The sequence below is a fragment of the Eptatretus burgeri genome, chromosome 1 (genome assembly GCF_056783735.1).
Source record: "Eptatretus burgeri isolate ZD-2024b chromosome 1, Ebu_testis_v1, whole genome shotgun sequence".
In the NCBI taxonomy this organism is placed as follows: Eukaryota; Metazoa; Chordata; class Myxini; order Myxiniformes; family Myxinidae; genus Eptatretus; species Eptatretus burgeri.
Window position 1 is genome coordinate 107606021 of NC_140961.1, and position 24857 is coordinate 107630877.

A 24857-nucleotide genomic window follows, 5' to 3' on the forward strand; every position below is an offset into this window, starting at 1 on the left:
AATCCAATCATTGCTTCCATGATGGGCTCACTCAGATGTTCTTATTAGCTGCATGCCTCCCATTTGTATTTCTTCTGCAGCATCCTGGCAGTCATAAACAACTATGTGTCTGCCTGCTCACACTGCCACTACAAAGCATTGCCAGTATCATGGGGTACTGCCAAATCTGCCAAATGCTCACGGTTTTTCCTTCTACATATTAGATAGAGCTATTATTTCCTCTGCAGTATAGATGGAGTTATTACTCCTATTGCATTTGACCATGGTGTTATTTTTTCATCATTATATCGATGTGTGATTCCTTGTACATTTGAGGAAGATATCATTATTCCCATCTTAGATAAAGCTGTTAATATTCCTGCATTAGATTGAACTGGTATTCTTTCTGCAAATGGATTTTGCAGTTTTTCATTCTGCAATACATGGTGGTGATAGTCATCATTTCTTCTATATTGGATGAGGTCATTATTCTTTCTGCATTAATTAGACATTTTATTCATTCTGCATTTCACTGAAGTGTGAGTCCTTCTGCATTCATTGGAGTTATTATTTATTATGAACATTTCTACATTAGATTGGGTTTCATTTCCTTATGGATCACACAATTATTATTTTTCTTGCTTTTGATTAAGTTGTTATTTCTTTTGATTGAGCCGTTATTCGTTCTGCTTCAGATGCCAAACTATTATTCTCTGTACACCGCTCCTTCCCAGTGCCATATCCAGTCGAAGCATGATGTCATCGCCAGGCACCAAAGAAACGGAGTACTCGGTTTTCACTCTGTTTGTTTGTTTGTTTGTTTTCTTGTTTGTTTGTCCAGGCAATATCTCAACCATCCTTTGAGCGAGGAAGCTAAAATTTTGGGACAAAAGAGAAGGTGTGCTTTGGCAAAAACAGTATGTTTTATTTTTTTGATTAATCAATTAAGTGAATAATTACTTAATTGTTATCAATTTCTTTATTACATATTTGTTTTATTTCACATCCTGACAATATTTCAGATAACTTTTGAGCAAGGAAGATGATATTTGGACATCACAGTGTCCAAGTGATTTGGCTATAAAGAGTATTTTTGATTTATTGATTAATTAATTAATTGATGAATTACTTAATTATTATCGATTTATGAATTCCTTATTTCTTTTATTTCTCATCCTGGCAATATCTCAGGCAGCTTTTGAGCTAGGAAGCTGATATTTGGACACCACAGTGACCAAATAATTTGGCTATAAAGAATATTCCTGATTTATTGATTAATTATTTAATTAATTTCTGAATTACTTAATTATTATTGATTTATTAATGACATATTTGTTTGATTTCGCATCTTGGCAAAATCTCAGGCACCTATTGAGCTAGGAAGATGATATTGGGAAATGACAGTGACCAAGTGATTTGGCTATAAAGAGTGTTTTTGATTTATTGATTAATCAATTAATTGATTAATTATTTTCGTTCTTGCTTATCCGGGGATATCTCAGCCATCCTTTGAGTTAGGAAGCTGAAAGTTGGGGACAAAAGTGAAGATGTGCTTTGGCAAAAACGGTATTTTTTATTTTTTGATTCATCAATTAATTGATGAATTACTTATTTATTATCGATTTATTAATTATTTATTTTATTTCTCATCCTGGCAATATCTCAGGCACCTTTTGAGTGAGGAAGCTGATATTTGAACATGGCAGTTACCAAGAGATTTGGCTATAAATGGTATTTTTGATTCATTAATCAATTGATCGATTAATTATTCATTTTTCGATCAATTACTTAGTTTTCAAAAAGTTACAGATTCGGATGAAATTGTGGTGGTTTAGGTATGCTATTCGGCAATTGAATGAGAAATTAATTATTTTATGATTATTATTTATTTATTTATTTATGTAATTAACCAATTAATCAATCAATTATTGTACAATGCTCCCTCCAAATTTTGACTCCAAGTGCTGCAAGGCAGCATTGCTGGGCATCGCGAAAGTGCCACGACGATGTCGCGCACTGGAGTATTTGTTATTTAATAATTTTGAATGGTGGCAGTGTACTTTGAATGTACCGCTACTTGTTCAGTTTTTTTTTGAGAATTCATCCCTAATACATTGCAATAAGCTGTTATTCCTTCTGTTGGAAATTATTTCCACCAACCACATGCACGAGTGGGAATTATGGTGAAAAATTAAAGTTCTTCAAATTAATTTCTGATTTACCATACTCGTTACAGAGTTTCGGTACTTCCAAAGCAGTATATTGGCAAGGGTTATAATGGGTAGTTTGCCATTGCTTTCCCAGATAAATTAAACGGTGATAAATTAATCTTTATCTCTCTCATATAGTTATTCATATACATATACAATATAGTTATTCTCTGAAGAAAAGGTTGATTAAAAGCCAAAAATTAAACCCTGGGTAACTATATTGTCCATCTGCATGAAACAACAACTTCCTATTCAAGTTCATTGGAAAATAAAAGTCTATACATCCAATTCAATCATTACTTTGTGTTTTAAAGACCCTGAAAGTGTGCCGACCTGTTAACACGGTGTTTTTTGGCGAAATGATGAGACTGCAAGCAGAATACATTACTCCATTATCCAGGCTAATGACCATGCAGCAAATTAGGGAAACATCCAAATGTCACAGGCTGAGCTATTAGCTATCCATAGCTGATGCCAAGCAGACAGTGGCTTCAGCAGGGGCATCCTGTCACAAGGAAAACTCCCAATGCTCCCTTGACAGACGACGTGACCATGTAACCCATGGATCCACTCTATGACATGTGCCATGAAGGATGGGTCACATGCACTTGTTTACCCAAATTGGAGATCCTTGTGAGATTAATCCTACATTGATAATGCAAGTAGAGACAGACAACGCCATACTGTATGGTCATATAAATACCCAAATATCCTGCTGAAACTGTGTTCATTTCACTCACTATGCATCTCATAGGTCTTCCGAAGAACAAGCTACATGATGTTTGTATTTTTGCTTCTTGATGCTTTGTATCCAATGGTTTCCCCGAAACGTGAACTTGGAAACTTAAAAATAATAATAATAATAATCATGATCTCTCTTCTTTCATATGGCAGCTTGGCTGCCAGGTAGCTATCACTTTTGGAAGCATGGCTGTGCCGCTTATGCGGTGCCCCTCTGCCAGTACACTGGTACTCATTTTGCTGACCATGGAAAGATGACAGGCTGAGTCAACCCCACCTGGTGTTAATTCAGCAGCCAGGTTTCAACTCAGGACCATAAGATCCCAAGCCAGCCACCCTAATCAATAAGCCAACATCAGGCTTACCTCATATTAAGATAATCTCTATGCATGTACTTATTTTTTCAGAGGACTCAACATGAATGATGTTGACTGAAGCCAAATCTTCAATTTAAAGGTTGTCTTGGAGTCGGTTGCAAAAAATTAGAATTGAACAAAATCGGAATTTTCCAATTTATTCTTTGCCAATGCAATTTGAAATTTACTTTCAATTATGTGATTATGTATAACAAGCAATAGTTTATTTCTGAATTCAACTCAATAAATTAAATCCTTGCTTTGTACTAATAATGTGTGGATAACCAGAAAAAACTTAAGGGGGGAAAAAGGTTTGATTTGGAGAGTTTCATTTTTCTGAATTTGAGGGGAAACTCAGTATGCTAAACTGATTAAAACTTGATTATGCCAAATTAAAAAAAAATGCCAGTTGATCGTCTGGAATTTTTTTTAAAAGGAAGGAGGCCCTTTTTATTTGTTATTATTTATTTTATTCCAAAATGGCCACTGGCTTTTCGTACCCGACATGCTAATTTTTTCTGCCCCCCCCCCAAAAAAAAATTACACGAGTTGTGCACCGGACATGTCAGTTTTTTTTTTAATCCCCAAACAAATATCACGTGGTTCATATACCTGACACGTCACGTACACACTCACTCAGCCTATTAAAAATACATCCATTATTCTAACCAAATATATAATAAATGAATGGAGGAATACAAAAAAACGACACACTTTGTGCATATTAAAATGATTGGCTATGCCATCTTTCTATTTATATCGACAGTAAACATTAAATACACAGATTTACATTTGTGGGATGTGGACTTTCCAGCACTCCCTGGTCACACTCCCCACTAGCAAAATCAGAGAAAACATCACATTGTGAGCATCGCTCATCGCATACCATGGCTTCAGGACTCTAAGTTCCTGTCCGAATTTGCAAACAGATGAAAACCATCTTCAGAAATGAAGCTTAAATCATTAAATTAATTTGTCACGTTCACACAATTTGTCTACATTGTACATTGATCACACAATTTGCTAGTTTTTCAAACCAGTCGTATTTTGCATCATTTTCATTGGAAGCTTGTGCTAAATTTTACTGCAGTGGTTGTAATGGAACTTCGGCATGCAGACATGTACAAAGACCAATATTACTCGCATATTGCACACGGAAACGGTAAGCGGCAGTACTGCTCTCAGCAATGCGGCTTAGTAGAAGTTGTACAAACTCAGTATTAATATTAAGCCTGGTGTTGGCTTAGTGTTTAGGGTGGTGACTTGTTATCCTAGGGTCCTGAGCTCAAGCCCTGTTGGCCACTGAATTAAAATACACCAGGAGGTTTATTCAGCCTGCCAACCTTCCGAGGTCGGCAAAATGAGCACCTGTGTACTGGTAAGGGGGACAATGCATCAGCGACATAGCTGCCTCCCAACCAATGATGCAACCAGCAGCCACAGGCTGCACTTGATAGAGAAAGAGTATTAACATTGTGAAAACGATCGATTCAATGAGGAGTTATAAAAACTCAGTTTCAACATTGGGAAAATTATCGATTCAAAAAATCGTGCAATAGTCGTACACAAAGATATGGATTTGTAAGTGGTGCAAACAGTTTCAATATATGGTATGTCATTCCTTCCACCCATCTAAGCACTTGTGTACAATGCATTTTTGTGACATCGAGGGATCTTCTAAGTCACAAACAATTAACCGGTGGAGTCTAAATCAGCACCAACTGGAGAATTCATCGAACAAATTACCCGTGAACACCTTACCCCTTGAGAAAAAGGATATAGGACTTTATCGGAAACAGTCTATTCGACGACGAAGAATAATTTTGACGTTCCCATGCCGTGAAAGCCCGAGTGGCAAATTTGATTGGTCGAGACAGTGTACAACTTTTCCCAAAGTAATGGCTTAGAAAATTAAAAGAATATTAAAAGAATTAGAAAATTAAAAGAAGAACCTTCCTACCCACTGTGTTTGATTTGTTTCCAGTTCGTTGTTGTTTAGTTTTTTGTGTTATTGTGTATTTGTATCAGCACAATAACGTCACTACACCCATTGAAGAAGTAACCGTCGGTCCCCAACAGCTACTTTTTAAGCAGTTCAGCCACTTCACTGCACTCTGCACAGATTCCTTCAGACATGGATGCAATTTTTTCGGGATGTTTGACAAAATAACAAATAACAAAAAAAGGAGGCGGGTTCAAAAAAGGAAGCGGGTGAGGATAATCAGCTGGTATTCTTTTTTTATTTGGCCTTATATTATAAATATACCCATCCACATGGATAATCGATTTGAAATTATGACAGAATTGAACAACCACTAGTGGTACTGCAGCATAGCAAACCAATTGTTCGACTTTTCATAAAAGCACCAAATTGGCACATATGTTGACTCATGTATTCTGAACAATTCTGGATATGGGGCCACTCGAGATTTTGCCTTGGTCAGCTTTGGCGGACATTTTCCAAAATGGCCGCCATTCGACTTCAACAACAATGGATATCTGTCATTGTTATTCTCTTTGTAGGTTTCTCAGAGGTGATAAATACTCCATGTGATGTGCATTTACAAAGGAAAATAATACAAATGTCATTTGTGTTGACTTATTATATTTCCAACCATTGTATTGGGGAAAAATGGTCATTTTTATGGGAAAATCCATTTTTGCACACAGCATCAGTGACAGGTTCGGAAGTATTTTGTTGTGGTGGTGCCAATCCAAATGCCAATGAGGAGACACGTCACCATGAAGAAACACCGCATGCACAGGAAGCATTTGCCAAAGATGTACAATCACTTGTGGCTGTCATTGAAGAGCTGGGGAATCCCTTCGAGGAGGATAGTCCAGATTTGCTGGTCCAAGACACCAAGGAGATTGCCGATCCTGCAGTGATTGAAACAGTTCGCATTGCCAAGCAGATTGGACAAGAACAGTGTCAGGCATACTCAAATGATTGCCTCATCGACAGAACCAAGACTATTGACGAACCTATAAAGAGGAACAAACTCCCCCTCTTCGGAACAGACAGAAGACCAAAAGCACCCAAAGGAAAGGAAGCATCTGTGAAGAATGATATGGCCTTATTTGCAAGGCTCTACATAGGCTGCCAGAACCACGATGGGAATCTGGACGAGTTCTTCCGTCATGAAAATCAAGCATGCCCTCCCGCGTTATCTGATGCAGGTAAGCTACACCTGGGTAGCAAAATCGACTTGCTGGTGTGCATTGAAGGCGTTGCTGAAGCCCAGTCTGATACACCTTCTGTCACTTCTGTTGTCCTTGACGGCACTGTCATCGTGCAGATGTTGAAGCCTGGCACTGCCAAGACATTTGAAGAATATGCCCACTAAGACTTCATCCCATACGTCGAGGGGCAGCTGCGTCGTGCTTCACGTCTCGACCTAATTTGGGATAGCTACAAAGATGGCTCCTTGAAGACGGCGACAAGGGAGAAACGAGGAAAAGGGGTGCGACTGTGCGTGGTGAGCACCGCAGCCATACCACGAAATGGCAGAGTTTCCTACGTGTCGATGCAAACAAGGTGGAGCTCTTCACCTTCCTGTCCGATGTGCTGGTGCAGTCCTTCCATGATGAGGCAAAGGAGCTGGTAGTCACTGATGGTGAAGCAGTCATCTGCCTTCCAAGGCAGGAAGATTAAAGCTCTCTGGCTCCATGCGGTCAAGAAGAGGCGGACACTCGAATCGTGCTACGGATTCAAGTTCGAACCGTAGACACCGACATCGTCATCTTGGCGGTGATGGTAGCCCAGGCACTACCATGCGTGGATGAACTCTGGATTGCCTTTGGGACGGGCAAGAACTACTGCTGCATCCCTGCCCATGAAATAGCTGCCTCCCTCGGTCCACAGAAGGCATGTGCCCTCCCTGTCTTGCACGCCATGACCGGATGTGACACGGTATCAGCATTCTTAGGGCATGGGAAGAAATCTGCCTGGGCCACATGGAACTCGTTTCCAGAAATGACAGATTCTCTTGTGACCCTGACCACCAAGCCAGTCAACATCCAGGATCGCACAATGCACTGCATTGAAAGGTTTGTGGTGCTCCTCTATGACCACACCAGTCCATATACGGACGTCAACAAGGCCAGAAGGAAACTCTTTGCCAAGAGGAACTCCGTCCAGTGCATCCCACCTACCTACGATGCTTTGGAACAGCATGTGAAGAGATCAGTCTTCCAGGGTGGCTATGTCTGGGGGCAGGTCTTGGTCCCTCAACCCGTGCTTCCATCACCAACAAGCTGGGGCTGGCGGCAAACAGAGGATGGGTCCTACGAACCGCTCTGGACCACACTCCCTGAGGCTTCAAAAAGCTGCTTCGAGCTGGTGTCGTGCGGCTGCAAAAAAGACTGTAGAAACCGCTGCAAATGCAAGAAGGCTAATCTGCAATGCACTGAACTGTGTGTTTGTGAAGGAGAATGCCAGTAGACAGATGCAGTCGACACAGACTGAGATATCGGCTGAGCTTAGAATGTGCAAATGCAAAGTCGCATTGCTTGTAAAAGTGTTGACTTCTTGATCCAGAGCCAGTAAACTTGAGCTCAGAAACTCATATTGTACAAGACTGATGTATGTGTGTACCATATGTCCTGGTAGAATGGTAGTAGACAGTAAACAGTAGCTGCTTCAAAGTGAAGTGTGCAATAATTTGACTACATTTTCTGAGTTTGTCATTATCATGATTATCAGTTTTCTTTTCAAAATAGAGTAAAGTATGTAATCCATAATGCAATTTTTGTTGATTCCAAACCCATTGAATGTGAAGAATATCATTTGCTCTTGTTCTCCAGGCAATAATGGGTACTTTTCAGCGAAAAGTTTCAGGATAGCAGCAATTTACAAATCAAATAATGCCTTTTTTACCGAAAATACTGGCTCATAATATTTGAATATGCCTTTTTATGGTCAATTTACTGAATTTTACACTTCCCTTATATCTACCAGCAATACAATAAGAAAATAAGAGCATATAGCCAATTTTGCTAAAGTAGAATGGTGGCCATTTTGGAAAATGGTCGCCGAAGCTGACCAAGGCAAAATCTCGGGTGGCTCCATATCTAGAATTGTTCGGAATACATTATTTTACATGTGTACCAATTTTGGTGCTTTTATGCAAATTTGAACAATTGATGTGAAATATCAGACTACGCTGCTGGACGATAGCCCTTTGCCACTTTTTTGTCAAAATTATTAACCACAAAAAGTACAATAACTGATGTTCAATATATTTTACTTCTGCAATGTGATCTGCCTCTACTTTCAGAAGCTTCTCATTTTAGAGATGCACATGAGGCCATTTACTTATTATGCATGTAATTGTACAAAAACTTTTGATACCTCCCCTCCCTTTTTGAAAAGACCCTCCGATGCAGCATGTACACACAATTCCAAACCCATCTTCCTTCATTGTAGGAAGTACACATTTGAACTTCTTTATATCACTCAAGTTGGGGCACCTGATTAAGATTGGTTTAATTATACTTAAGGAAAACATCAAGAGGATCTATGTTTAAAGCTGTTTCAAAAAATTAACGTGGGAGTGCACCGTGGCACTGTTGTGCCAAATGGCCTCATTTCTTTGTTTGATTGCAATATGGTGTCAATACCACCATCCTGAGGCAGGGATCACTTGTTAAACCACTTGCACTATTGCACATGTACAGATGAAAATTATTGTTTCCTCAGATTAGCTGAGCATTTTTGATTATATAATGTGTAGATGAACACACAAACAGAGAAGTCCATTATTTTAATACTACTCAAAGCACCCGCTCCCTCCCATTCCCATGGGGAGTAGGGGGCTGTAGCTCTGCTAAGCTCATGCCTAATAGGCAGAACCTATGCAACTGTTTAGCCAGATGAGCATTTTAAAAAATACAATTGTTCCTGCCTACTCCCAGAATTGTTTTATGTAACACAGACAGGTTAATGTGTGGCAGGCATTTCCTGTTGGTTAGGATGAATGCAGAAATAGCTGGTGTGGCACTTGCTTCCTGGTACCTGATACAGTAATGGCATCTGATATCGACATATATCTGATATATAAAGATATGTAATATATAAAGAAGAATGGTTGTTTGTTTGTTTATTAATTTATGCATTCGCACCCTGCAGGAACGAGTGCAACCAAACGTTGCACGGCCTCTTCTTTTATCCAGAGGATGGTCAAGGCTGTTTGGATAAAAATAATCAAAAATTGAAATCAGATAATTGGCCTTCAGGCCTAGATTGGGTCTTGTGCTCATACACTGCCTGCGGTTTTTCCTGGAAGTGATCTAGTAATATGTATTCTGAAGATCATATGTTGAGTTTGCAGTGATTTGTTGTCAGTAACACAAATTTAATTATTATAGTGTTTACACAGGCCCCTGTTATTAAAAAGATTATTTTGCATAGGTTGATAAAAACACTTACGTGTTCAGGCGTCAAATGAGTACTTTACTTGCACACTGCCGCGATCTAGTAATATATGATGAGGTTGTTATGATTTGTTGTCAATTATACAAATTTAATTGATTTTAGTGTATACACGTACGCCTGTTATTAAAAAGATTGCTTTACACAGGTTTATTAGAACAACTCCATGTTCAGGCCTCAAGACAGTATGGTGCTTGCACACTGCCACAATTGAGTAATATGTTTTGTGAAGATCATATGTTGAGGTCATATGATGTATGGAAGGTTTATCCCCTCCCTCTAATTCTCCCCATCTCTGTATGATCCGTCTGTTTTTTTTTTTTTTGCTTTTATTCACATTGACACAAGGATCTGCACAATAAGATGCCCACCGGAGCACTTGTGGAACTCCCAAAGGAACACTTCTCTTAATGAATATCTAAACCTACCTTACTTGCATTATAAATACGACCACATACCACATGCCACCAAAGAGACCCCTGATGGGCAGAAAAAAATTGGTTGCAAAGAAAATGGCAGTCTACAAGTCATTTGAGACTCAAGAACAGACACAGGCTCAGCTTGAGGTTCAACATGCAAAACAAGCAGCCTACTGGTGAGTGAGATTACACAGCAGACACAAGCTTGGGTTGAGGATCAACATGCAAGACAAGCAGCCTCCATATGAGCATGTTGGGCATCCTTAGAAGGTGAAGCATTTTGAGACAAGTTCAAGCACATTTGATAACACCCAAAATTGGTAATTCATGCAAAACCATAAGGCCAACATATATATTGTTGCGAATTTGCGCCCGCCAGCGTGCGAACGGCCGCATAACTCGAATCGCGGCACATCGCCCACCGGACGGGCAATTTTGTCGTGACCTTCTCGGACCAACGCCGGGAGCTAGTCATGGCTGGGCCTTTCGACCTCACCACAATCGTGCCAATCGGTCACCCACATAGGATAGGGTTGTTCGCCAAACTCGACCTACCTAAGTACCCACGCGGATGGTAAACTGGGCGATCGTACCTCGCCGCAGGTCGACTCCGGACACGAGCCGCTTGGGCGGCCCGTTCCTTACTATCAGGATAACAGTGCGGTGTTATCGTCGACCTGGACGGTTCAGATTAATTACCGGGATGTTGCACCCACTACGAACCCCTTACATGCTGCAAGATGGAGGGTCAATAGAGAAAAGACAAAGCGAAATGGGCACAGTTCAACAAGCAAGCATTTTATTTCCCGGCACAGGGAAAGCACGTATATACAGCCATACAGAATCAAAATGCACATAAAGCAAATGTAAGAGCTAAAACCGACTACGCGCACAAACGGCAATACTTATACAGTTTTACTTCACAGACGGCGCCAACACACATTTACACAAAAGCAAAGGAAAGAAGCCACCCTCACAGACAAGGAGGCAGACAGGCCCATAGGCCAAATGTGCGCGTGACCTGGAGGAGCGGCCAGGTCCGCGAGACCGGAGAGGTCTTACCCGCGTCCTCGTGATGCGTTGGCGGGCAAGCCGCAAATGTGGCCGCGCCGCTGTGCCCCGACTCCGTGCTCCTTGGTGGGTTTCGTTGGCACCACCTTTGGAGTGGGGTGGGAACGGGGCTCCCTTTTGCACTATCTCAGCGCGGGGCAAAGGGGGAATTGTTGATGCCCTGGGGGAGGGGAGTGGCTGGCTGGCTTGGGTCCCGCGATGAGACGAGCGATCCCCCACACCGCAACCTCGTCACCGACCGCCGTCCTTCCTGCCTCGGACCCGAGCTCCCTTGCTTGCAGTTCCACCGCGCGCACTCGACTCCACTCCACCAACGCAACGCTCCTTGTCCCCCAAGAGCAACCTCTCGACGACACTCTCCAAGCAACTCCAAAACCCTACTCTCTCCAATTCGCTTTGCACTCGCCTTTTTATAGGCGGCAAGAGCAGCCAATATGAAAATTTTAGGATCAGAACGCGATTGGAGGCAGGACAACGCCCCCCCCCCCCTGGTCAGCCATTGGTCGGGCAAAATGGGCGTGAACCTCTCCTGATCCTAAAATTTGCATATACGGACTTCACATACACACGCTTGGAGGCGGGGCCAAGCCGCCCTGCGCTCGCCAATTGGACGGAGGAGAAGTGGGGGTGAAGCGTTTCTGATCCGAATTTCCCCTCGGAAAGGCCGCCATTCGCGCTCGCGGCTCGGTGCGTTTGCCACCAATGGCCAAATGGGCCCGAGACAGCCCGACGTTCAGTGTTCACAGGTGGTGTGGGAATGGCCGTGGAAGCGATGATGTGGGATGAATTCGTGAAGGTAAAGCTGAAGGTGGTGGAGGGTCTTCTGTGGTGAGGGTTGGCATTGTGGTTGGTGTCTGCGGGTTGGAGCGTGGTTGTAGTTGGTGATGATGGCTGGCGTGGTGGTTAAGGTGCTTGTTGTGTGATGGCGGTTGAGACGTGGTTGGTTCAAAATAACGACAGAAAAGAAAAAATGGCTAACTCAAAGTGTCGCAGCCCGGATGAATCACATAAATTCCCTCTATACAACGGGTTTAGGCTAACTACACATGTACCTATGAAGATATCTCACCTGAGGGCCCTTTATGGTTTAATGTGAATTTCCACATGCGTAACAATATATATATATATATATATATATATATATATATATATATATATATATATATATATATATATATATATATATATATATATATATATATTGTATATACATGTGTGTGTGTGTGTGTTTGTATATACATGTGTGTGTGTGTGTGTGTGTGTGTGTATATATATATATATATATATATATATATACACACACACATGTATATACAGTAAATACACTATGACGGGATGGAGGATCGCTGGAGGATGGGGTCTCTGCGCTGAGCCGCGATATGAGAGGGTGTAGGGCAGCCTGGAATCAAGGCCAAACCCAATCCTTATCCCTGTGTCGTAAGAGGCGACCAGGGATGCGTCAGGAAGGGCATCCGCCGTAAAACCTGTGCCAAATCAGTATGCGGATCATAACGGATGATCCGTTGTGGAGACCCCTAATGGGAGCAGACGAAAGAACAACAAACACACACACACACACACACACACACACACACACACACACACACACACACACACACACACACACACACACACAGACACACACAGACACACACACACACACACACACACACACACACACACACACACACACACACACCACATTTCCAGAGCAATCTTCATTTATTAAGGATTAAAAACAGCTTGACACCCCCAATATTGCAGCACTATCACTTCAGCCCGTCATACATATAAAGGTACATCGGGTCTGGCGTTCATGCAATTTAATGCATTGCAAGCAGCTTACTTATTTGTAAATAATGAACATAATATGTTGAATGACATGTAAGTACACACCAGTAAATACATCTAAGGGATAGTCACACCAGTCAATATATTCCAAAGGTCATCAATAGTTGGAATTGTGAATAATTGTTATTTGAGAAGTTGGCAGTGCGACATATCCAGGGTTTGCAATGTATATATATATATATATATATATATATATATATATATATATATATATATATATATATATATATATATATATATATATATATATATATATATATATATATATATATACTGTTTATATACTGAAATGCAAAAGAAACTTACCACTTGTTTGAAATGTAATAAAATTGTAAAAGTTCAAAATAAAACAAACCAACAATTGCTTATTGAAACATTGGCATTTTATTGATGACATGTCAAGTTTTTGACCAAGATACACATGTCATAAGTTTGTTCTACAGTACAAAACAGCACAGGGTGCAATGTCAGTCCCCTTTCAATAGCGTGTGTGGCCACCATTGTTTTGTATACAGGCAGTGCATCGTCGGCGCATACTGCCTACCAGTCTTTGGATGGATTGCTGCTGGATTCTGTCCCACTCAGTTCTCAATGTCTGAAGCCATCTGACTTAGGACCATCTGCCTGTCCTGCCTTGCAGTGGTGACTCTTGGCCTCCCTGATCGAGGTCAGTCATCTGCAGAGTTGTGGAGGGTGTCTCTGTACACCAGGGCCGATATCGTATGATGTGAAGAGCCAAGGCGACGTGCCATCTCACCGTAGCTCAATCCGCCTTGCAGTATGCCCAAGGCACACTGCCGTTGATCCCTTGACAATCGTGGCATGTTGATTGAAATGCCCATTTTGCACTGGCCTTTTTAAAGCCAATATCAAGACATCACGTGCAGCTCATTAAAATCATCCCGTACGCCTTGGCTAATCACCGACAATCAAGACGGCTGTTCAACATCTGTGCTATGAAGTGACCATTGAAGGTTCAAGTGACCATCCGTGACCGTTTTGTCTGACAGTGAGGACGCTATTGTCCAAAAATAAGTTCACACATTTACCACACGCAGAGTTATTGTTGATATTTGAATGTTTAAAAGGTGGTAAATTTCTTTTGCGTTTCAGTGTATATATGTGTGTGTATATATATATATATATATATATATATATATATATATATATATATATATATATATATATATATATATATATATATATATATATATATATGTACTTATACCTATATACATATACATATATATATATATATATATATATATATATATATATATATATATATATATATATATATATATATATATATATATATATATATATATATATATATATATATATATATATATATATATATATATATATATATATATATATATATATATATATATATATATATATATATATATATATATATATATATATATATATATATATATATATATATATATATATATATATATATATATATATATATATATATATATATATATATATATATATATATATATATATATATATATATATATATATATATATATATATATATATATATATATATATATATATATATATATATATATATATATATATATATATATATATATATATATATATATATATATATATATATATATATATATATCTCTCTCTCTCTCTCTCTCTCTCTCTCTCTCTCTCTCTCTCTCTCTCTCTCTCTCTCTCTCTCTCTCTCTCTCTCTCTCTCTCTCTCTCTCTCTCTCTGATCCTTTCAGGGACCTATCGAACTCCAGTTTAAACCCTTCCACCTTTTCAGCTGCAACCACTGCTCCAGGAAGACCACTGCATGCATTAACGACACTCTGAATCAAAGGCCACTGCGTTAATGTCGGCCCAACCTCCTCTTCTATCTCAATCTATAGCCTCTGGTCCTAACATTGACCATTCTGCTGAAAAACGTTTCTGCAGTTATTATCCCCCGACAACCAACGAAGTGGTGGGGGATATAGAAATGGGTTCCGTCCATCCGTCCGCCCGTCACATTTTGTTTCCGAAGCTTAACTACAAATCCCCTCAAGATATATTTACGAAATTTGGTACACATATCGCGCAAGTGGTGATCTGGTGCCTTCTGATATTTCTAGTTGATAGGTCACATGGTTTGGCAGCCATGTTGGATTTAAGAAAAATATTAAATAATGTTTTCTCTGGAATCACATAACCTAACGAAGCGAAAATTTGCAATTACCATCGTCCATCATGTCTGCATACATTGTAAAAATTATGACGTTACAAGTCACATGGTTTGGCGGCCATCTTGGATAGAAAAGCACACCTCATCCGTAAACACGAAACTTCACACACGTATTCCACTGGAGGATTGGAGGCAAAATCTAAATTTATGATGTCATAGGTCACATGGTTCGTCAGCCATCTTGGATTGAAAATCAATAACTTTTAAAAATCTTCTCCAGAACGGCTGGACAGATTGAGGCAAAATTTCACATACACTTTCCCCAAGACATCCTTTCAGAAGTTTGTTAATTTCTAATTGATAGGTCACATGGTTTGCCGGCCATATTGAATTTACCCTAAAACCTTCAAACGTCTTCTTCTTCAGAACGGCTGGTCAGATCAAGGGGAAACTTCAGATACATATTGCACATGCTTAGGGAATATAAGTTTGTTAATCCTCATTTACTATGGCGGGGGATATCGAAGACTTTGTCTTCAACGGATGCTAGTTCCTTTTATACTACGCATTATCCAATGCATCACCATCTGATCTCCTCACATTGCCCTCCCTTCTAATGTGTAATGTTCTGTCTCCTTCAATCATTCTTCATAGCTGAGCCTAGATAGCCCAGGAATCAATGTAATAGCTCTACACTGAACCATCTCAAGAACCCTCTCCAGTTGATAAGATTTAACGAAACTGTTTTTATTACCTTCGCATTCTGCGAAAGGTTATGTTTTGGTCGGCGTGTATTTATTTATTTATTTATATATTTATTTATTTGTAATCTTTTGATTCGTATAACTCAAAAAGTATTAAATCGAATTGCATGAAATTTGGTGGGATGATTGGTTATTAGCCAGGAAGCATTCGATTAGATTTTGGGATCGTTCGGGTCAAAGGTCAAGGTCAAGGTCACGAAAAGGTCAAAATCGTCTTTTTACGATAACACGGTCAATTTTTATTCAATTTGCATGCAACTAATGCCAAAATGTTCAGAATTCAACGCCTCATCTTGTGATATGCAATATGACACAATGACGCCCATACTCTTGTTACCGGTTAAGGGTCAAAGGTCAGAGGGGTCACGACCTTGAAAAATATGCGGTTTTTGTCATAATGCGGTCAATTCTTGTCCGCTTTACATGAACCCAGCATCAAAATGTTCAGAATTTAATGCCCAATCTTGTGACACAATGACGTCATAACACATGTCACCGGTTGGGGTAAAATGACAGGGGGGGGTCACGCCCTTGAAAAATATGCGGTTTTCGGCATAACTCAGTCAATTCTTATTCGATTTGCATGAAACCAGCATCAAACGAGATTACCTTCTCTTGTTGAAACGTTGTATTCACCGAGCTTGCGAGTGAAGACTCACCAAAACGACGTGAGTTGATTGTTGTTTAGTCCGTAGCCCCCGAAAGTCGGGGGGTGGGGGGTCATGACATTATAGATATGTGGTTTGTGTCATAAGACCATTCATATGAAACCAGTTCCCCACACTCATACCAAGAACAAAAAAGTAGTGGCGGCGAAGGTATGCACTCTATGAGTGCCCGTTCTAGTTCGTCTTGTTTTAGGCAAGACATTGTATCACCACCATTTTTGGTTCATGAATTTTTCCAGGTGTTTTTTGAATCTGCAGCTACTCCTTTAACCTAATTAAAGCTAAGTTGACTGAACCAGAGTCGTCGTGTTTTTCTGTTATACTTTCTTCACTGGGTTGCTGTTGCATTCCGTCCAATTTTGCATGTCAAATTGTATCTTCTAATGCAATGCTGTATTTGTTGAATTCGTTTTTGTGTTGTTCAATGTAAACTTTAGCCGTTCTTCGGATTGCAACTGTGAAAATTCCCTGCCCCTTTTGTCTCCATATTCCTCGTTTTACTCTTGTCGTCCAAAATATTTTACCACAACCTCCTCAACGTCATCCTATTTCCCCTGCTCACTTCAAAAATATTAACACACCCATTTCCCAAAAATGAAGACAAAGAAAGATTATTTGTCTTCATATTTTGATGGACGGACGGATGGACGTCGTCTCACCGAATGAGTTATTCCTTTTTATACAACTACAGTACTTGTTATTTGATGATTTCTCCCTGAAATATGGTCTAATTACATACAGTTATTCCTTTTTATACAACTACAGTACTTGTTCTTTGATGATTGCTCCCTGAAATATGGTCTAATTACATACTCTTTTATCAAAATCTCAAGCAAATCCACATCGCATTTCCTCATGAACTGATGTTTAAGGTGAACAGCAAATGTCCTTTAAAGAATGATGTGCTTTATTGTGGATTTAAGTTTTAGAGTTATATTTAGGCTGGGCAGGTTAGATCAAAACACAATTGCAATTGAACTATTCTGTTGACAGAACAAAGTTACTGTTAGCTCCAGATGAAAAATTATCACAAGAAAGGTATCATTAAAATAAAATTAAATTGAACATTGTAATCTTTGGACAAGACTACATTTTTTCAAAAGATTGAGTTCCAAGTCTGCATTGATCCAGGTAATGTGATTAGAAAGAGGGAGATAGATGAAATTCACACCAACATCATTACAGGATGTTATGGCTTGTGTGTAGCTAACTGACACGTACAGCCATTATCTGAGATGTTGTGAGGTTAAATAACTTCATGAAACTGAGAAAAAGAAGGTTGATACCAAGCAAGGATCAAAAATAAGGCAAGGATCATTCAGAATCAATTCTTCAGCAATTTACATCCTTCCTGCCAGGTAATTTAAGGCATCCAACCTTGGCAGGTATAAACTTTCCAAAGTTCTTTAGACAAGACAGTGGGGAGTGAAACATGACAATCAATGCATTTAGAACTCAGGCACATGCAATAATGTTTATAAGTAACATACTGGTGCAGTATTACATACTAGTAATTTAAAATCTTAGCAACTGTGTTGATGCTGTGCAAAAATGTGAGATACTCTCCATGCAGTATGCCAACCAAATTACGAACTTGACCACACATGTCGATTTTTATGCAAATTGGCGAGCAGAGATCAAGTTTCAGGTGTGACATTTTGTCCACAACCCACCCACCCACCTCTTCAAGGCCAAGTGAACAAATCAATCATGTGGACCTGTTCAACCCTGCCCACGAGTCCCCATGACCAGAACACTGCACGAAGGAGGACAAACCTAGATGTACATTATATGCCCGAGACCTTTCCAAGCTGGGTGAATGTACATCCATATTTTACTAGATCACACCGGAAACAGATGCAGAGGGAGCAGATGATAGATCGAGGATAAATGCACAAATAAGAAAGAGTGCCATAAAAAATGTTTGGTTTCTATTCTAAACAATGTTACTTATGATTCATATTGTCTCATCAAAATGCTTCTGCACAGAATAACAATGAAGATGGAAACAAAATAATGTCTGAAATCCATTTTCTTCTGGTCACACGATAAATACCATAGCCTGGTGTTGGCTGGCTTAGCATCCTAGGGTGTTGAGTTTGAACCCCGTTGGCTGCTGAATTAACACCAGGTGGGGTTGACTCAGCATATCATCCTTCCAAAGTCGGCAAAATCAGTACCAGTGTACTGGTAGAGGGGCACAGCATCAGTGGCACAGCCTCGCTTCAAAGAATGATAGTTAATGAATGACAGCTAGGCTGCCATACAAAAGAACAGCACTATAAATACTGCCCGGAAACAAACAACACCCAGATATGTCCGGCGATGAACGCAGTTGGGAAACAGATACCGTCTAGACGTAAACACTGCCCAGGCACATTCGGAGACAAACACCGCTCAGACATGTTTGAAGACAAACACCACATGGACATGTTCAGAGCCAAGCTGTTCAGAGACAAACTCCCATTTGGACATGTACGGAGACAAACTCCCTTCCGGACATAAACAGCACCCGGACACATTTGGAGACAAACCCTGCCCATAAGTGTCTGGAGCGAAGCTGTCTGGAGACAAACACTGCCCAGACAAGTCTGGAGAAAAACTTCCATCCGGAAGAGTCCGGAGCCAAGCTGCCAAGAGAAAAATACTGCCGAGAAAGGTCCATTGACAAACAAACTCTGTCCAGAGATAAATAACGCCTGGACACGTCCGGAGACGCAGTCTGTCCATGCACGTCGGGACGCACTCCGTCCGTGCACGTCTGGAGACACACTCCATCAGGGCACGTCCGGAGACGCAATCCATCAGGGCACGTCCGGAGACGCACTCCGTCCGGGCACGTCCGGAGACGCATTCCGTCTGGACACAAACACCACCCGGAGATAAGCACTGCCCGGACACTTCAAGAGAGAGAGGGAGAGAGAGACAGAGAGACAGAGAGACAGATACAGAGAGAGGGGAGTTAGCGCAGAGAGAAAATGTTATGTTTTACGAACACATACACACACACACACACACACACACACACACACACACGATTAGGGCTTAGCCGGTTTCGCTAAGTCTTCAAGAATTGGCAGATTGGAGTCAGTGTGATTACCGACTACAGTATGTACTGTATATAACTCAAAAACCTTGAGTATCTTTCAACGAAACACAACATTACATTTACATAGATGTTTCAAAGAGATGTGAGCAAATATTAAACTTTATAAACACCTGCGTGTGACTAGTGGAAAAAAAAATTGGCAATGAAATTCAGAAAACAAGTTTAATACAGCAAACGGCTCAGCATCTGGGAATTATCAAATATATTTCACTTTGAAATTCACAAAGAGAAACCATATAACCTTTGTAAATCATGTGCTTCAACCTTGTAGCAACTGCCGACTGTGTACATCCTGATCGGGACACAAACTGTATCGCTATCGACTGTAGGGTGCTCAGCATGTGGCGTACGCACTCAAGCAAGCACTCCAATTGGATGGTTGAGAAGGAAAGTCGAGCCAGGCTGTGGCTACATACCATGTAGGATCCCATTAACTTTAAAGCTGGTCTTCACTGCACCCACAACAGTTAAACAAATTAAATGAATTCGGTGAAATAATGACTATCCACAAAAAGAGTTGCTGTTTAATGTAGAGCAACCCTGGAGACATCGCAAAGTATACTCACCAATAAAATAATCATTGTAGATAATCTGCCATGTTGCCTGCTCATCTGTGCCTCATCTGTGCATGTGTCACATGGTACATCAGTTTGCAGTCCGTGAAAACGTGACAACTTTATTTTGAAACGTGTTTTTCACCAGATTTGCTTTAGATTCGCTATATAGCACCTTGCAAAACCTACAAAAATATAGACGCAGATGTGGCAGATGCTATGGATAGGCAGTCCCTCTGGAGGACAGTGTGTGAGGTCAAGCAGTGAATGGATAAAATCATATAGTTCAATGAAGCTCGTTAATTTTAGCTCATTCCTAAATTTTTTGTTCACTCAATATAATTCTGCAAACAGTAGTAAAAGATAAGTTTAATGGTTTGGAAATTTTACATTTTCTTGTGTACATATGGAGAAGGAGGGACCATAGCCTTGCTTGTTTAAAATGAATAGGTATATAGGCTTATAAATACCGGTATATAGGCTTAAATAGGTATATAGTCTCCTCTTCAACTCCAACACCCTCAAACCGAGCAGCCTGAAACTTTGCATGCAGACAAAGAAATCGGCAAGGAAGTGCATGACTAAAATTGTGTGTTTGATTTAATTTAAAAACCCCTTTTGAAGATAATTAACGGCATTATTTAGTTATACCCTTCACCGGGCGCATCCTCTGTCACCGCTCTCATTGGGGTCTTCAGGCATATCCTAGGTAACATCAGTGAGGTATGAAGCCGCCATGTTTTTTGGCCTCCTCAACCATGCTTTGACTTGGAACAGGTCACAGCAATTTCTTAACGATAAAGTTTTTTTTTTCCTACTTCCCTCGCTCATGATGTAGAATGAGTGTTCATTATAGCTATGAATCATTGTACACATTGCTTTTGTATGTGCTATAGTTGTCAAATTTGGAGCTTGTTGTGATTTCCTGCACTATATTATGCAATTTTCCAAGATCTACTCTTACAGACTAATTAAAGTATATCATCAAAATATGATTTCGGATTTGAGGGACGGATGTCATCGAGACTAAATAGATGTCCAAATCTGGAATGAAATGTGATAACTTAAAGAAATAACAAGTCATATAACGAAGCCGATATACCTATTTACTTTCAGCAAGCAAGGCTAATGTCCCCCCTTCTCCATATATACATAAGAAAAAGTGAAATTTCCAAGGCATTAAAGTTATCTTTTTGTACTGTTTGGAAAATTATATTGAGTGAACAAAAGTTTAGGAAGGTGCCAAAGTTAACCAACTTCATTGAGCTATATGATTTAATGCATTCACTGCTTGATCTCGCACACTGTCCCCAAAAGGGACTGCTTATCCATAGCATCTGCCAGATCTATGTCTATATTTTTGGAGGTTTCACGAGGTCCTCTACAGGGAATCAAAGCAAATCTGGTGAAAAACATATGTTTTAAAAGAAAGTAATAATGTTTGCGCAGACTGCGAACGATGTACCACCTGACGCATGCACAGATGAGTTGCCAACGTGGCAGATTATCTGCAATGTTTATTTCACAGGCGGTTACATTTTTTCGATGTCTCCAGAGTTGTTCTATATTAAACAACATCTCTTTTGTGGATAATGTCATGATTTGAACCAATTCATTTAATTTCTGAAACTGCTGTGGGCATGGTTTCTCATCAACTATTTAATTGGAGTGCTTGCTTGAGTGCTTAAGTCACTTACTGAGTGGTCAACAGTCGACAGCAGTACAGTTTGTATCCCAATCGGAATGTACAGTTATCAGTTCCTACAAGGTAGAGGTACGTGATTTACAAAGATTATATGGTTTCTCTTTGTGAGATTCAAAGCAAAACATATTTTCCTAACACCTGATTTCCATGCAGTTTGCTGTACTAACATGTTTTCTAAACTACATGGCCAATTTTTTATTTCCATCCCTCACATGACGATGGGCAGTTGTTTATAAAGATTAATATTTGTGCGTATCTCCTTGAAACGTCGATAATGCAGCATTGTATATATAATTGGTTTATGAGATTCCACCAAAACAAGGGTGGTGTGTGTGTTTTCATAAAGCATAACATTTTCTCTCTGCAAACGATCCTCCCCCCAACCCATTTCTATCTGTCTCAGACACGTCTGGGCGGTGTTTGTCTCCAGGTGCATCCGGGCGGTGTTTGTGTCTGGGCGGTATTTGTATTATGACTGGTAGAAAATAGATTTTAGACATTATTTTGTTTCATTCTTCACTGTTATTCTATGCAGAATCATTTTGATGAGATGGTATGAATCATAATTAACGCTCCACAGCACTGCATGTCTGCTTTCCCTTCCCCCACTCCTCCTCACTCTTCATCCTTCTATCTTTTCCCCCTCCACCTCCTCACTCTCCCGCACCCACCCCTCTCTCTTTCTCCCCCACCCACCCCTCTCTCTTTCTCCCCCTCCTTCCACTCCCCCACCTCTCTCAGTCGTCCCATCAGCGAAGTGACAGTTGCTATTTGTGTATATGTATGTATGTGTGTGTTGTTTGGATATCATTGGGATACCTGCGATGCCTTGATAACTTCCCAGTAAGCTGGCTTCCATTTTCACAGCTGTACTGCATGCAGCTGTAATAAGACGTACACACACTTGCATAAAAAAAATGAACCTAGAGTAGGTTGGAAGCAAAATCTTTGTGTTGAACATTTCATGCATAAAGGGATGGCAGTCAAGCATGAAAGACTGTAATTTTATGGTCTTCTTGGATGATTCATCAAGTGAAGTAGCTGGTGAAAATGATAAAAAGAAAAATGTGTTGGTATTTTGGACACCATCGAAACCATACCTATGGAAGGAACTTTGAATATGGCTGAAAACCTCCTGCAGTGGAGTGGAATAAAACTCAAAGAAAAGGCAAATTAAATAGACTATTGGGTTGCTGCCACAAAACAAGTGCAAACAATACAATCAGATTATGATGACAATGAAGCAATAACAGTGCAGAACATCAAATATGTGCTTCACAAGTGGAAATGAAGTCTTCAATCATGTACAAACTATTATAACAGTTTTACATTCTAAAACGAATCATGATAAGACAGCCGGCTTAATATTGGTTCAAAAGAATGGTGTGCTATGGTACACAGCACCACTAGATAACGTATTGGACCAAGCAAACTGTATGCAGCATCTCCTCCTGACTCCAACAATGAAATTGTGTTCTGTTTATCTCTCCTGATACCAAATTTCTGACCAAAATTATAATGTGATCTCATCACCTAATCTCCTCGCTGCTCTCACAGAATCAATTCCTTTGGGTGTGGAACATTTTCCCCATCAATGGTCTTTAGCATCTTATGTCTCACAATATAATATAATGCATATAACAGTTGCTTGCACAAGCTAAGCAAAGTAAAAATAAAAACACGGCATTTTGGGGAAATTCATTTAAAAGTAAAGAAAAAAATAATGCTTCATTCATTCCATTGTGTTCTGCCCAGAAGTGCCAAGGGAGATAATCATGGTAAGTGGAACAGCTTTCTAGCAGGTGGTTGTGAGTTTGCACTATAAAACCCTCTCAATCTCCATTCCTTCCTCCACACCTTCCTACCCACACACATGCTCCAACCACCTGTCTGATTATTTGACACGGTATTAAAAGCACTTTCGAAAAAACAAGACAGCCTCGCATATTATATTGGAAAGCTTACGGATTAATAAACTTTTTAAATCGAGTTATTTACCCTGGAAATTAACACCAAGTAGAAAAGCCAAGATGTCTGTTCGGAGTGGCTGTTTAGTGCTCCTGTCTGAACTGACGGCTCGTTATGCTCAGAATACAGGTTCAAATTCCTTACACCATATGTGTCTGTCCATTGTCTCTTCGTGTCCTTGTAATTATTTATTCAGAAGTGCATCGACGTCTATTAATCTCTTTGTCTGATACCCCCATTCTCCCAACCTTTCCTTCTCTCTCCTATCCTTCCCACATATTTTACTTCCTTAATATTATTTTGCTAACTTACCACTCATCCCCTTCCCCCACCTTTCAGCAATTATGTACATAATATGTAGATGGCCAAATTATGCATGTATAACTTAAAAATGGAAAGGAAAACGCTGGGTCGTTTATTTCATTCTTTGCCCAGGCTTAAGAATACATGGGCTTGAAGAATATTTATTGAGGCAGTGGAATATGTCATATGAGGACTCTGATCAGATGGATTGATGGTTTGAGGGGTGAATGACAGTTGGGATTGATGGAGATGGAAACAAAGTAGTGCTGATGTAAATTACTCTGATAATCTATTGTAGTCCTGTCTTGAAAGCACTTTCCTTTTCGTCGATGGTTGATAAGCTTTGCACTTCCAGTAAGTCCAGAAATGCCATTGTCTGTGCCTTCATATTCCTTAACCGTAAGCCTTGTTTTATGAAATGGTATACAGATCCCGGTTTAAAAAAAAAAGAAGTATTATTTTGCTTTTCAACTCTTTACAATCGCAGTGTAAAACAAAAGATCATTGGCGTTCCGTTGAGATATGACACCAATGTTGGTAAAGAGCACAT

The 24857-nt window shown here is 39.9% G+C and overlaps 1 protein-coding gene across 6 annotated transcripts in view; it reads right to left on the reverse strand.

Annotated features, from left to right (window-relative positions):
* The window catches only part of LOC147035139 (myelin transcription factor 1-like protein), a 731493-nt gene that overhangs the window by 337810 nt on the left and 368826 nt on the right, over positions 1-24857 (reverse strand). For all 6 annotated transcript variants that reach the window (XM_085894260.1, XM_085894272.1, XM_085894282.1 and 3 more), the window contains exon 7: positions 22856-22918. In XM_085894260.1, coding sequence (XP_085750386.1) covers positions 22856-22918 — 63 coding nt within the window. The remainder of the gene's footprint in view (positions 1-22855; positions 22919-24857) is intronic.